Source organism: Oreochromis niloticus, linkage group LG14 (assembly GCF_001858045.2).
Source record: "Oreochromis niloticus isolate F11D_XX linkage group LG14, O_niloticus_UMD_NMBU, whole genome shotgun sequence".
Taxonomy (NCBI): domain Eukaryota; kingdom Metazoa; phylum Chordata; class Actinopteri; order Cichliformes; family Cichlidae; genus Oreochromis; species Oreochromis niloticus.
The window spans coordinates 21,920,600-21,933,375 of record NC_031979.2 but is presented as its reverse complement, the minus strand read 5'-3'; the positions used below and the strand labels follow the sequence as shown (position 1 = coordinate 21,933,375).

Genomic DNA, 12,776 nt, shown 5'->3' with positions numbered 1-12,776 from the left:
TCTCCTTCCTCCTCAGGCTCGCAACCTGTGAAGAGCTCAGTGGGGAAAAGCGACCCTGACACTAAAGGCAGAGACAAATTCACCACCACGGCCATTCAATCAGAGGACAGGAGGAAGCGCCTGCTGAGGTCTGACCCGGAGGGCGCACCTCCCGAAACCCGCCGCAGACTGGAGGAGCTCCGTCACACGGAGGAGAGTGTCTCTGCCTCCTCAGACCTGGCGAGCGAAAGCGATGGGGAAGAGGAAGATGAAACCGAATGGGACCAGGGAGGCGACAGCGACAGATTGAAACGGGAAGACAGCGGAGGAGGAGGTAAACAGAGCAGAGGAGACACCCCGACGAGAGGGGAGAGGGGAGGGAGGGTGCACAATGGCCGGGCTGTGATCCAGCAGCTGAAAAGTGTAGTGAGTCCATCTCCCCTGCCCGGCAGCCCAGGCATCAAGACTGAGCACGAAGCCCTGACCACCGGGGGGCGCTGGGGATCACACACTCAAACTTCCACCTCGCACACACACACCACTCAGCCCCAGCCCTCGCATGCACACACGCCGTCCAGCAGCCTCAATGGTGACAGCCCCACCACCCCGATCCCGGACTCCTCTTCCAGCAGCGAAGCCCCGCCGAAGGGTTTGTTCACTCCCCCGTCCCCAGCTTTGTCCCCCGCCATGCCCGTGTCCTCCCCGTTGCCCGCGAGGACAGGGCTGTGTCGGGGGTGGTCAGCCGGAGCAGTGGCGGTAGTGGTGGTGCAGGTAACGGTCCTGACTTTGAGCTGCTTCAGAGACTGGCTGCTGGTAGTGCAGCGGGCCGGGTCCTCTTCCACCCCCTTGCCCTCGGCCCGCAGGGCCCTCAGAGCCTCTATGCCCCAAGCACTATCCGCTACGCTCCACCTGAGCTCCCCCCTTCCCACCACCACAGCACAGGACACAGTGATGGCCTGCAGCTACGCTCGGACCACCACAAGGGACCCCCACCGGCCTTCTTCCCCCACCTACAGCGGCTGGCCGGCCTTCCACCCTTCAGTGGTTTCTCCCCATCTGACAGCCCCTTCTCCTCTAGCCTGCCCTTCTGTATGAATGGACTGAGGGGGGCTGCGGGCACAGAGGAGGACTGAGTCTCAGAGGGGAGGATGTGAGAGGAGAAAATAAACTGAAGGAGAGAGCAGAGTGACAGGACGGAAAGAGAGACATTGAAAAGGGCAGGAGAGACAGAAGTGGCAGTAGATTAAGCCTCGGAGGACGTTACTAATTGGACAATGAGTTGAATAACTGCAATCTAAAGTGTGTGACAAGCCGCTGCCATAGGATTTTATCGTGTCAGCCTGTTGTGTACAAGTGACAGTGACTCTCAGAGAAACGGGGACATGGAAACTTTTGACTGGTTGTCCCTCAAGACTTTTCATCTTCGCGACAATAACGAACTCTGCTCTGTGACTTTCTCTAGATGACTGTGTTGATTTATGTGTCTCTTCCACTCAGAGAAGCCATATTGTACATAGAGAGAAAACCATGACGACCCTCAGCTCACATCCTCTTGTCCGTCACCGCACATTAACCCAATTAACCCTAAAACCAGTAGGAAGAGATGGGCACTCGTCTGTAGGAATAAAAATGACTTTGGAATATAAATTTTTATTATTGCAGTATTATACAAATCATCTCTTTCAGTGGGCTCCGGGTGACAGTTTGATTATAGGGTTTCAACTTAAAATAGGTGGAGACAGCTTTTTGGTGTTTTGTATCGATACTTAAAATAATAATATAAAACAATAATATTGAAAAAAAGATCCAAGTATTCATCGATTCAGCCATACTAAAAGCACACTTTTGGGACAAAAGTATGATTAAAGTAGTCCCAGACATTCCATTATATATAAGGGAAGGAAATGCAATGCAGACAGGACGCTATTTGTGTTGTTTGATTATAGGAAGGCGATTTGTTTAACTGATTATGACTTCTAGTGTATCATGTACAATGCTGCAGTTGTGTTTGTGTATGAAAGCCATATTCTTGTTTGTTTTTAGGTTCATATTCTTTTTCTTCACCAGGTGAAACAGATGGGGAAATTGTTTAAAATACGACTGTTTTAGTGGATGAAAAAAAAATCTGAAAATGTTTTAGGAGGGGAAATGTGCTGGACAGAAGTGTTTTTATCATTTAAACGTGTTTTTTTTTAGTTGTTTTTTTTTGGTTTTTTTCTGAGCACTTACCGAAATTTGTTCTGGTGTGAACTCTAAAGCACTTCACGGTTCGGCGTGTGATCCTGTTAAAACAGAAAACAATGCAAGAGCGGCCGCTAATATCATAGCCCGACCACGGTATGTGGAGTGGGGGTGGGGGTGGGGGATATAAATGCTCATTTAGAAAGGCAGGTAAATAAACAAGACCACATGTGGTCATTAAAATGTGACCGTCGGAGGTCAATAAAACAAAACAGAATTGTTCTGATATTGGTTTCAGTTCAAGCGAGTCAACTGGAGATAAAGTTTTAAATTAAAAAGTGGGGATATGAAACACTTTAAATTTCAGTTTCATAGCAATTGATTGGAGCTCCTCTCAGGAAAAACAAAACACTTTTGGCTTGGAAAGAGTGAAACAACTAAAACAAAATTATACTTGTATATGTAAGAAAATCACAACTAAAATAAAAAAGAAGAAGAAGAATTCATAAATAATAACATTTGGAAATTTCACCCGGCCAAACTCATCAGGAAAAAGAAGTGAGAAGAATAAAATTTAACCACGATAAGCAGTGATATAAGCTGTGAGAGAGATACATTAAAAACAGTCTAGCACTTTGTAATAAGGTCTTCTGATCTGCCATGTTAGCCAAATACATGTAAATTTATATATACAGCAATTTGTTGCCTTCTGGCACTATTTTCTTTTTTCTTCTTCTAAATTGAGATTATGATCGACAGCCTGATCCGAGGGTTCGCTTTATGGAACCGCTCATATTGTCACGTCTGACAGAGGCGGGGTGGGGTTGGGTGGGGGGGGTTAAAAAAAAGACGGGGGCGGGGGAAAGGGTGCACTACACACCCATACTACAAATATGTGTCAGCGCACATATTCTCGGGTGTTTACTGGTATAATAAGTGTGTGTGTGAATGTGTGCCTGTTAAAAGTGTGTGAGTGAGTTTTTTTTGTTTTGTTTTGTTTTTGGGTTTTTGTTGTTGTTGAATTAAACGGCTAACCCCTTGCCCATCACTGTGAATCTAACATTATTCTCCCATCTTTGTGAATACTCCACCCACTCGTCAAATAAAATGAACAAATGTAAAAATAATAACAGTGATACAGATGATGATGATGATGATAACAATAAAATATTCCAGTAGAGGAGCACAACTCAATGTCGGTTGTTTCTTTCTTGCTTTTGCGGGCGTGGAGATTAAGCACTTGTGATATTTAAATTTTTAAATGTATTGATGCTTTTGATTTCTACATACAGCTCCTTGAGATTTCATGCGATTTAAATAGATACCTTTTTTTCTGCATCCACATTTGTTAATTTTTTTCAGTTAGCATGCATATTCTGAGTACTTAGAAGACAAATGCAGAGAGGATGCGTTGAATCTTGCATAGTTCTTTATTAAAATAGATAGATAGATAGATAGATAGATAGATAGATAGATAGATAGATAGATAGATAGATAGATATTGTTGTGCAGGTCAGACAGGACATCACTTGAGTGTTAGTTGCTTTGAATAAACCCAAAAGCGCACGTGTGTGTGTACATTGGCGGTTTGCTTGCATGTCTGTCTGTGTGTGTGTCTGTGTGTGCGTGCATTTCCGTGAATTTGTGTGTGTTGTCTGAAGCAGCCCCAGGGAGGGGCTCTGACATTGAAGACGGGTTAAATCCTGTTTTACATTCAAGTGGCAGGCCCTAGTTCATTAGAGTGAGGATCATTCCTCCTCAAGACCAAAGGAAGCGCATACTAAACAAGAGCAGTTGTTGGGGAGAAAATGCCATTGTACGTGCAAAACCGTATGTACTGTATAAGTGGGTGTGTGCGCGTGTGTGCTGATGTGCCGTGAATTGAGTTACAAAATAACCTTTCTTCTTTATCTCTTCTTTTCTATGGAGTAACATCTTTATAGAGGGAAGTAAAGGTGCGGCTTCTGCAGATTAAATCACCGTGGGTTATTTGTGTGCGCGTGTGTGTGTGTGTGGCGGTGGCATTTCTCCTGACTGTCTTCTTCTCAGCCTGTCACTGAGCCACCCGTACGCCCTCTCTGTCACTAACTTTGATGGCTTATCTTACCCCTTGAATTAGAGTCGTGCTCCTTGGGGAAATACCTTAGCACATGTAAATGGATTTGAAAAAAAAAAAAGTACAAATATGGAAAGGAATAATAGCGCGAGGGATGGAGGGAGACAGCCAGACAGTTTCCATCTGACATGGGCTCACTACACTTCTGCAGCTCTTTCCTTCCCTGATCCTTTTCTACCTCTATGATTTTCATCTTTGTCATTGTTTCCCAACAATCTCCCCCTTTCTCCTCTCAGCCAGGAGAAGGCCAATCCATACTTAATGCAGTTCTCAAGGCAGATCCTTTGATCCGTACGTATGGCATTTAACACCTGAAAGCAGATGAGCACTCTGCGCTCAAAATAAGCAGAGGTTAAGACTCCAACTTTCGATGCTGAGAGCGTAGATGTGAAGCTGAGGTTTGGAGATGTGTGAGGCCAGACCTGGACTTTGGGGTGTGTAGTGCTGGCGTTATGGTTCCTATAGCTGCTCTGGGTCTGGGGTAGATGGTGTTTGTCAGTGAGGGCGCGTCTCCTGCCTCTGGGCGCACTGCCCTTTAGACGCGCCAGGCCTCAGGAGCCTCCTGCATGCCAAACAGACCTGTGCAGTCAGATGCAGCCACGGAGGAGCGAAACGGAGAAGAGTTGGGAGGGGAGGGGAGGGAAGGAGAAGGGAACGTGAGGAGGAGACCAGAAAGAAAGGACTTGAGGGTGAAAGGGTAGAAGAGGATCTGAGGAAGAGAGCTGAAAGGGGCTCAGGGAGGAGGAGGTGGTTGTGTGTGTGTGCGTGTGTCTGGTGGGGGGTGCTCGTCACACTGCTGCAGTAGCCATCTAGCCTAGTCGCACCCTGCATGTGAAACACAACTGCTCCAAAACGCCTTGGGAATCTGCGAAGGAGAGGTGGGAGGGAAGGAGAGGAGAGCCGGAGTGAAGAAGGAGAGGAGGAGAGGAGGAGAGGGTGACTCTGAGGTGAGTCTCAACAGCAACACTGTGTGTCGATGGCTGGGAGATATCACAGACCTTCGCCCTAACCCAGTCAGAGATAGTAATCACAGACAAAGCCCCCCCATCACTAACACTCACACACACACTCACACACACACGCTGCCCGTTTGAGTTCAGATATTCACACATGCTCGCCGATCAGCAGCTCGTTATAAAAATTATTCATGTACAGCATGAATAGACGTCTCTGTGCGTGGACAGTTTGTACATCTTTTGACTCCTGCTGCAGGGAGCCTTAACTGCAAACTCTGACAGCACTTATACATTATACTGGCTGCATGAACCAAAAATATTAAAAAGCACTATACATGTCGAGAATTATGTGTCTTGATGATTGCTGCAGCTGAAGGTTTTTGATTTCTTTAGATGCAAGAGAGATGTTTACACATCTCCCCTCCATTTTTCATGTGTGCCGGCAAGTATTTATTCACAGTATGTGTGTGTTCTCCATGTTAGTGACTTTTTAAATATGTCCCCACCTGTTAATCCTGAAGTCACTGAGAACATGCCCTTCGGGGGAGTTATAATTGATCAGTTTCATCACATTTTATGAGATAATTCCTGTATTTTGAAACACCAACAACAAACATCATATCTGAGGTCTTATTGGATGGGGCATTAAAGGATACACACTGATGTAACTCGACAGACTTCTTCTTGCTTTATTACTGTATATACAGTAGAGTGCACAGGAAGTCGTGCATAAAAAAAAAGGTAAACAATGACGAACCCCCTCTCCACATCTGCATTCAAACTCTTCCATGATCAACAACCCTTCACATCCATTAAATAAGCAATTATAGTGATTATAGTGTGGAATTCACTCAGAAACATTATGGTTACAGCAATACAGAGTGTGTGTGTGTGTGTATAAATAATCACAGGAAAGCCTGTGAAAAAGCCTTTGCTTCTAAAACTATAGAGTTACTAAAGTGACAAACTAAAGCTGACAGAAGTGCTATTGCCCTTCGAAAACAAAATAATAACAAAAACTAGAAAAAACAAATTAAAAGCCCTCAGAGATTTTTGATCAAAACAAAATTACAGACCTGAAACACACACTCTGCAGTCCTCCTCGTAGGTCTCAGTTTATCACAGCCAGCTTGTTTTAGTTCCACACTTTCAAGAAAACTTCAAGTAGTCATTCACAGTTAATTATACTGAATAAGACAAACAGCACCCAACAACAGTTGGCTGTGAATGAGGATTAAAAATGATAAAGGGCAGCAAAAAGTAAACTTGAAGAAATAACGCGGCGTTCTCGGCGAGTCTTTGCAGAATGTGTGAATGTAAAAAGAAAAAGAAAAGGCTGATGATGTAAGAGACTCAGCTCTGGATACACGTAGTTATAACAAAACTTACAAAATGTTGATTTATTTTCTGTGATCGAAGGTAGTTAAACTACCAAATTACCAGCATGTTTCACAAATTTCTTCGACCAGTTTTCAAAAAGGTCTTAAAAGTCTTTCCCCACATTAATATTCATCTTAATAACAACAGATAATAAGATCGTATCTACAGACTCACACACGGCCTGCATATGTAGGCTGCTTATACACGCACATGTACACAAAATCCACACACATACAAATAAGGGAAACCCTGAATTGGAGCAGCACACATGCACAGCTTTCCACTCTGCATTCCTGGAAGACCTCTACTTGTTTTGCCCCTTGCCGTCACTGTCCTCATTGTCGCGGGGCCCACGGTAACCCCGGTGTTCGCGCCTCTCCCGGCACTCTCGGCACTCCTCTTCATCCTCTCCCTCCTCTCCCTCGTGGATGATCTCCACCTCTAATCGGCCGATGTAGAGCGATACAGCGCAGAGCCAGAAGAGGGCGACGCTGCCCACCACGGCTCCTTGGAGCAGCAGTGCTGGCACAGACAGCAGCATCATCCTCCGCAAGGCAAAGAGGCTGCCAATATACGAGGCACCGCCAAACGACACGCACGCACCTCCCAGGATAAAGAAGGCTGAGGAAAAACAGATTGACATGGTATTATTGTAGAAACCCAATTAATTTCTTCATAAGTCACTGTAATTAAAGCTGGCATGGAGGCAGGTTGAATCGACTTTTCCTTTTAATTATTTAGATGAAAATAAAAGATTAAGTGGAAGATTTTCTGGCATCAAACTTACTTCAGAAGTTATACAAACCGTTCCCGTGATTTAGCATTGAGAATACATCAAGTAGGTCAGCGGGCTTTTATTTTGACATAAATAATACCGCGCTCCTTCGATTCACTGCTGTGGCTCGAAAGTTTTGTTTTCAGACATTTTCAAATATTCACGCCCATCAGCTGTCAATTAATATTGATTCCATGAAGGTCTTCTTTAATAAAATTTTAAGCGCCTAATCTCACGTGTCAGGTAATGATGACGTTGGTTACAACTAGATATCAAGGATTTTGACTGGGTTTTAAGTCAATTGCAGGAATCCTTGTGAAATTATTCATATTAAAAGTGCAGCAAGTGCCCATTACAAAGTTTTCTACTTCACAAAAACAGCAGACGCACGTTTACATTTTTAGATAAAACATATCTTCTAGAGAGAAACAGAGTTTAAAATCTGATCTTGATCTTAAATTTAGAACTGCACCGACTGTTTGTTACTTTGTTTAAATTATAAGCGTGTTTTATAAACAGGCTTAGGCTTAAATGGTCTGGTTTTCAGCTCTTCTGCACATAAAACTATCCCGTACCATATCCTGCTTCTCGTCCCACATCACTTTGGACGAATGCGATGACTCCGATCCCGGTCGCCAGCAGGCCGTTCCTGAACCACGAGAGGAAGCCTGCAGAATGATCAAAGGCAGAAATAAACAACTGACACGTTACAGATAACCAAAATCAATCATGCTGTTTACTGTAGCTGCATACCACAGCCTAATTACTGCCCTTTAATCTGCATCAGTTTAACAACACCAGATCTTGATGTTTAAAAAAAAAGAAAATTATGTTTAAACAACATGTTTGTGATAAAGATGGTGGCTTGCTCAGATTACAATAACTTAATATTCAGAAACAAATGCTTTTAACTCTTGGTTTAAACTTGAGTGCTGTCCCACAGTGGAGACAGAAGAGACAGACGTCCTCGCAGCTCTTCCTTACAGCAGGAACCAAACACAGTTTGCAGAAAACACACAAAGTCCTGACAAGAGGTGAAACCGGACAAAGCAAACAAACTGTGTGTGCGAGCAGGGGGCATAAACAAAGACTAATTTAATAAGGACACCAAATCCTTAACGGAAGTGTGACAACTAATGAGGTCTCATACACCAGACATGCAATAAACCCAAACCCCATGAAGGATGCGATGCTCTAACTGTTCAGAGAGGTGCTGATTCAACTATATGATAATATTGTAGGGTGTAGTTTGGGGTGCTAATGAGCTGCTGTGTGCAGATATAAACAAAATAACAGAAACGTAATAAAGTATAGAGCCATGCAGTTGAAAAGGACCACAAACTGGAGCTGAATCAGCACTTAACAAAGGCCGGATGTATTACAGGACTGTTGTATTTAGACTCGGTATGGTGATAATTATTTTAACTTAGTGGATTCTCATAAGCAAGGACATGACTGCACTGACATACTGCATAATGTCACCAGGGTTAGAAGTGGACCAGTTATGCCTTTTCCTTTTACGGTGTCATATACTCTGTATACACTCATGTGGAAAAGAGCATTTCCAGGGCCTCAGAAAAAAATGAGTACATCCTTATTACCTCCATGAGAATTAAGAGCCAGGTGCTGCTAATCAAATGCACTCTGATCACCAGCAAATATGTGCACATCTTTAAAAGCAGAGGTTTAGGCAGTTTGCTGGTGTGGAGAGTTCAGGTGTGTGTAAACACGATGCCATAATCTTTACAGGAGTGAACAGATTCATTCTGATGAAACGCCAAAACCCAAGTGCTACACATGCCAGACTCTACAGGCCTCGGTTAGCATGTTAAATGTTCCCACCTGCCTAACATCTGAAGGAGAGGACAATTATCCCAAGCACAGCAGAAAATATACAACTTCAAATCTATAATGTCGGAAAAAGAAATCCAGACCTCAACCTGACTGGACCTGTGCTGGGAAAAAGAGAGCTGTGCATAAACGAATGCCTGTAAACTTGAATTTACTCAAGTAGCGCTGTAAAGACGAGTGAACCAGAATTCCTCCACAGCGATGTGAGAGACTGATAAAGTCACACAGATGGTGATTCCTTCAAGTTTTCCTATAAGCTCCTGAATCAGAGAGTGTACATAGTTTTTCACAGACCTGTAAGCTGTTGTGGTTCCAAGGTTATAAACATGTTTGCCTAAGACGTGAAAGGTTTGAACTTGGAGCAAACACAAACCAAGCCCCAATGGAATTCACTAGCTAGTGTACTCCTAGTCTGGATAAAGTTGCAGGAAGAAGAACATTTGGTGTAAAATCCATGCCAAATCAAATATGCAGATCCATCCTCTGTGGCGACCTCTTGGGAAATAAGGGAGCAGCTGAAAATACCTTTGCCCCATGTGCACTGTCTATTGTGACGGTGGAGGATCATGTTTCAAGTATTAAGGTCACTGTATTGTGCCTGTGCAGACTGCTCTAAAGGCTTGGTTTCAGTCAGTTTTCTAGTCTGACCTCTGCATGAAGAGCACAGCAGCTCGACCCACCTGCAGCCTCCAAACTTTCTGTCTGCACAGAGCATCAAATACTAAAAAAAGCTGGCTTAAAGGGACAGAAAGGAATTTAAAGATTTTCTTCTTTTTTGTAATTAGCCACTACAGTAACGTATTTCAAAATTATACAGCCAGATGTAAGCATTAGAAATGTCCACTTTAATTATTACATGCATTTTTGATTTGCCAGTTAATTGTTTCAACTTAAATGTAATCTACGTTAAATACTAACCGTATACTGGAGAACATTACTGACCTACTAGCCTATATTGTAACTCTCTTCTAAAGATTATTCGTGCAAGACACTTTTCAGGTGCCACTGTAGATACAGGTTGGATTTTGGGAAGATGTTTTGTGTTGTTTGAGCTCAGTCCTGCAGCAGCTGAACTGCTTTGCTATGCTCAATCTCTGAACATGACTACAAATGAACCTTAAAGCATTGCAGTACATACATGTATGTATGTACATTGCAGTACATACATACATACATATTCATATGCATGAATGTCACTGCAATGTTGGGGCTTTTACTTATTTCTCTGAACTGTTCTTTTTCTGGGGTGGAATGATTTTACAGCACACGTTTTTAATGGCGTTAAAAAAACAAAAAGTGGGTGCACAAATTGTATGTATTTAGGATTTTCTATATACACAGAGTCAAAACTGCACCTATAGACTCGAGTAGATACATGTATACTCACAAATATTTGGTTAAATGTCTCTTAGCAGATGCGTTTGCTTGCCACCAGCAGGTTTCTTGCATAATTCTTCATGGATATTTTACCACTTTTCTTGGTAGGATTGGTATGTGTCCTGGCACAGACCTGGCTTTTAAGCGTAGTCCACAAATTTTCAGTAGAGTTGAGGTCGGGGCTTCTGGAAGGCCATTCCAGAAGCTCAATATGAGCCCGCTTTATCAAGTCTAAAACCAGTTTTGGAATGGATAAGGCAGTTCAAGAACTGTAGTCGTCGGTCTTCATTATTCCAGTACACCAGTACCACTGACTGCAAAACAGCCCCAGAGCATGATGCTGCCACTAACTAACTTGATAGTACAGTGTTTATAGGTTTGAAAGCCTCACCTTTACTCCTCCAAACATACCTCTTATCATTGTGACCAAACTCCTCAATCTTTGCCTTGTCTGGCTATAAAACTTTTCCTCACAAGGCATTTGGTTTGTCCATGTGGGCAGCTCCAAATTTCAGTCAAGCTTGAAGGTGGTCATTTTGGAGCAGTGGTTGCTTTCTTGGTCTGCATCTTCATCCATCAGCCTGTGATCACGTGAAACGGGTCTTCTGGCAGTTTCTAGTTCATGGCAGACCTGAACCTCTTTGGTTCCTGGGTTGTTCCTAAACATCCTAACCAATTTGCTCTCATGTGAGGATGAGGATTTAGGTCTTCATCCAAAGTTTGACAAAGTGGTGACAAATTTGAACAACCTGTGCCTACGGACAACTGTTTGAACTGATGATCTTGGAATCTGCAGTTGTTTAGAAATGACTTCAAGAGACTTTCCTGACTTGTGTACGTCTACAGTTCTTCTTCTTAGATTTTCACTGCCTTGCTTGGACTTTTCCATTGTTCTAAATACTGGTCAGTCCAATGAGTGCTGTCAAAAAGAAACTACCAGTTACAGTAAATCACGATCACTAATGAAATGTTCTTAGTCTTTTCAAACTAAAAGACACTGGCTGTCTCCATTTAAAACTGTACATATGCTTCTGACTCTTTAGTCCTTCTGACTGTATGGACTAAAGAAAATCCTAAATAAATTCAAACCTGTTTTTCAAAGCAATTAAAGTCGTGTGCTGTACAATCATTCCACCCTCGAAAAAAAGTTCAAAGAAATAATTAAAAGCCCCCACCCCCCTAAAAAACCCCATGACATCCACACCCATGATAAATGTATAACTTATTACACTTTGAGTCCAACACTGACTGACCAGAGAAGAAACATACAAAAGTTCCTTTTGCTCCATGCTGCACAAATCCTACAAGGATGAAAATTGGGACTATAGCCTGTATTGTGGAGCAGCAACGTTACCTGTTTCATGGGACTTTCTCAGCATCTGAAAATAAAAGAAGAAAATCTATTAGCAAAACTTACTTCCTCGTTTGTTTAGAGTTTCACGACGTTCAAAACAATTCCATCTTACTTTCTTCAGATAAGGGGAAAAGGAGAGAAAAAGCGGTTCTGCCATTAAAATTACACAAAGCCTACTACTGGCTGTAGCACAACTACTGCATCATTAGGACTAAACTCACCAAAGCGTCCGCTTTGTCGAGGTCTGTGAGCTGGTACTGCTGCTGCTCCGGCCCCCGGCTCTTCCCCCACGGCCCCTTATCCGCGACCCGCTGCCGGGCTGAGCCGTGCAGTCTCCGCAGCGTGGCACCGGCGGCCGGCGGCCGGAACTGCTTCACCAGCCGGGCGTAGTGACACACGGCCTGCGGCAGCTGCCTTCTCATGAACAAAGTCAAGAAAGCCATTACATCACTAGCCACTGCTAGCTAAAGTATGAGCCGAAAGTAAAAGCACAACACGACCTCCGCATGCCCTGTGAACCCTCAATGACAACCCGGAAGAGTCTCAGGTAAAGGCGCAGTAAAAGGTAGCTAGACATGAAACAGCGCCACCATGTATATACATGGTATATACATGCTTATGTCGACAATTACCCTCAACGTCATTGAAGACGGCCTGCAACTACACATTTGCGCCACACGGGGGAGCGAGAACACAAGCCATTTCCGTTCTTATTTATTTATTTGATTGCAAATACTTAAACGCAATATGAAATTAAATGCATTCACTGCATTCAGGGATTCACGAAATCTTAATAAATTAAGTCTA

General features: G+C 43.4%; 2 protein-coding genes across 4 annotated transcripts in view; one reads left to right on the top strand and one right to left on the bottom strand.

The window, feature by feature from the left end:
- Window positions 1-3,354, top strand: part of npas1 (neuronal PAS domain protein 1) — a 37,135-nt gene extending 33,781 nt beyond the window's left edge. For 2 of the 3 annotated variants that reach the window (XM_019345410.2, XM_025898436.1), the window contains exon 12: window positions 17-3,354. In XM_019345410.2, coding sequence (XP_019200955.1) covers window positions 17-1,074 — 1,058 coding nt within the window. In that variant the 3' untranslated portion in view covers window positions 1,075-3,354. The remainder of the gene's footprint in view (window positions 1-16) is intronic. The other variant, XM_019345412.2, reaches the window with a different exon arrangement.
- Window positions 3,355-5,897: 2,543 nt separating this feature from the next.
- On the bottom strand, window positions 5,898-12,517 carry tmem160 (transmembrane protein 160). Its single transcript, XM_005455765.4, has 4 exons — window positions 12,191-12,517; window positions 11,970-11,994; window positions 7,963-8,055; window positions 5,898-7,233 (listed from the first exon to the last, which is right to left on the bottom strand). Exons 1-4 carry the CDS (start codon window positions 12,410-12,412, stop codon window positions 6,917-6,919), a joined length of 657 nt encoding a protein of 218 aa, XP_005455822.1. The 5' UTR covers window positions 12,413-12,517; the 3' UTR covers window positions 5,898-6,916.
- Between the last annotated feature and the right edge of the window lie 259 nt (window positions 12,518-12,776).

Bases quoted from the DNA above. Each gene is read 5' to 3' on its own strand.
- tmem160 (XM_005455765.4), bottom strand. From the start codon at position 12,412: ATGGCTTTCTTGACTTTGTTCATGAGAAGGCAGCTGCCGCAGGCCGTG. The intron at 11,995-12,190 runs GTGAGTTTAGTC...TTTTATTTTCAG, and splicing joins TCGACAAAGCGGACGCTTTG to ATGCTGAGAAAGTCCCATGA. The intron at 7,234-7,962 runs GTACGGGATAGT...GTTTTTCCTCAG, and splicing joins GGGACGAGAAGCAGGATATG to CCTTCTTTATCCTGGGAGGT.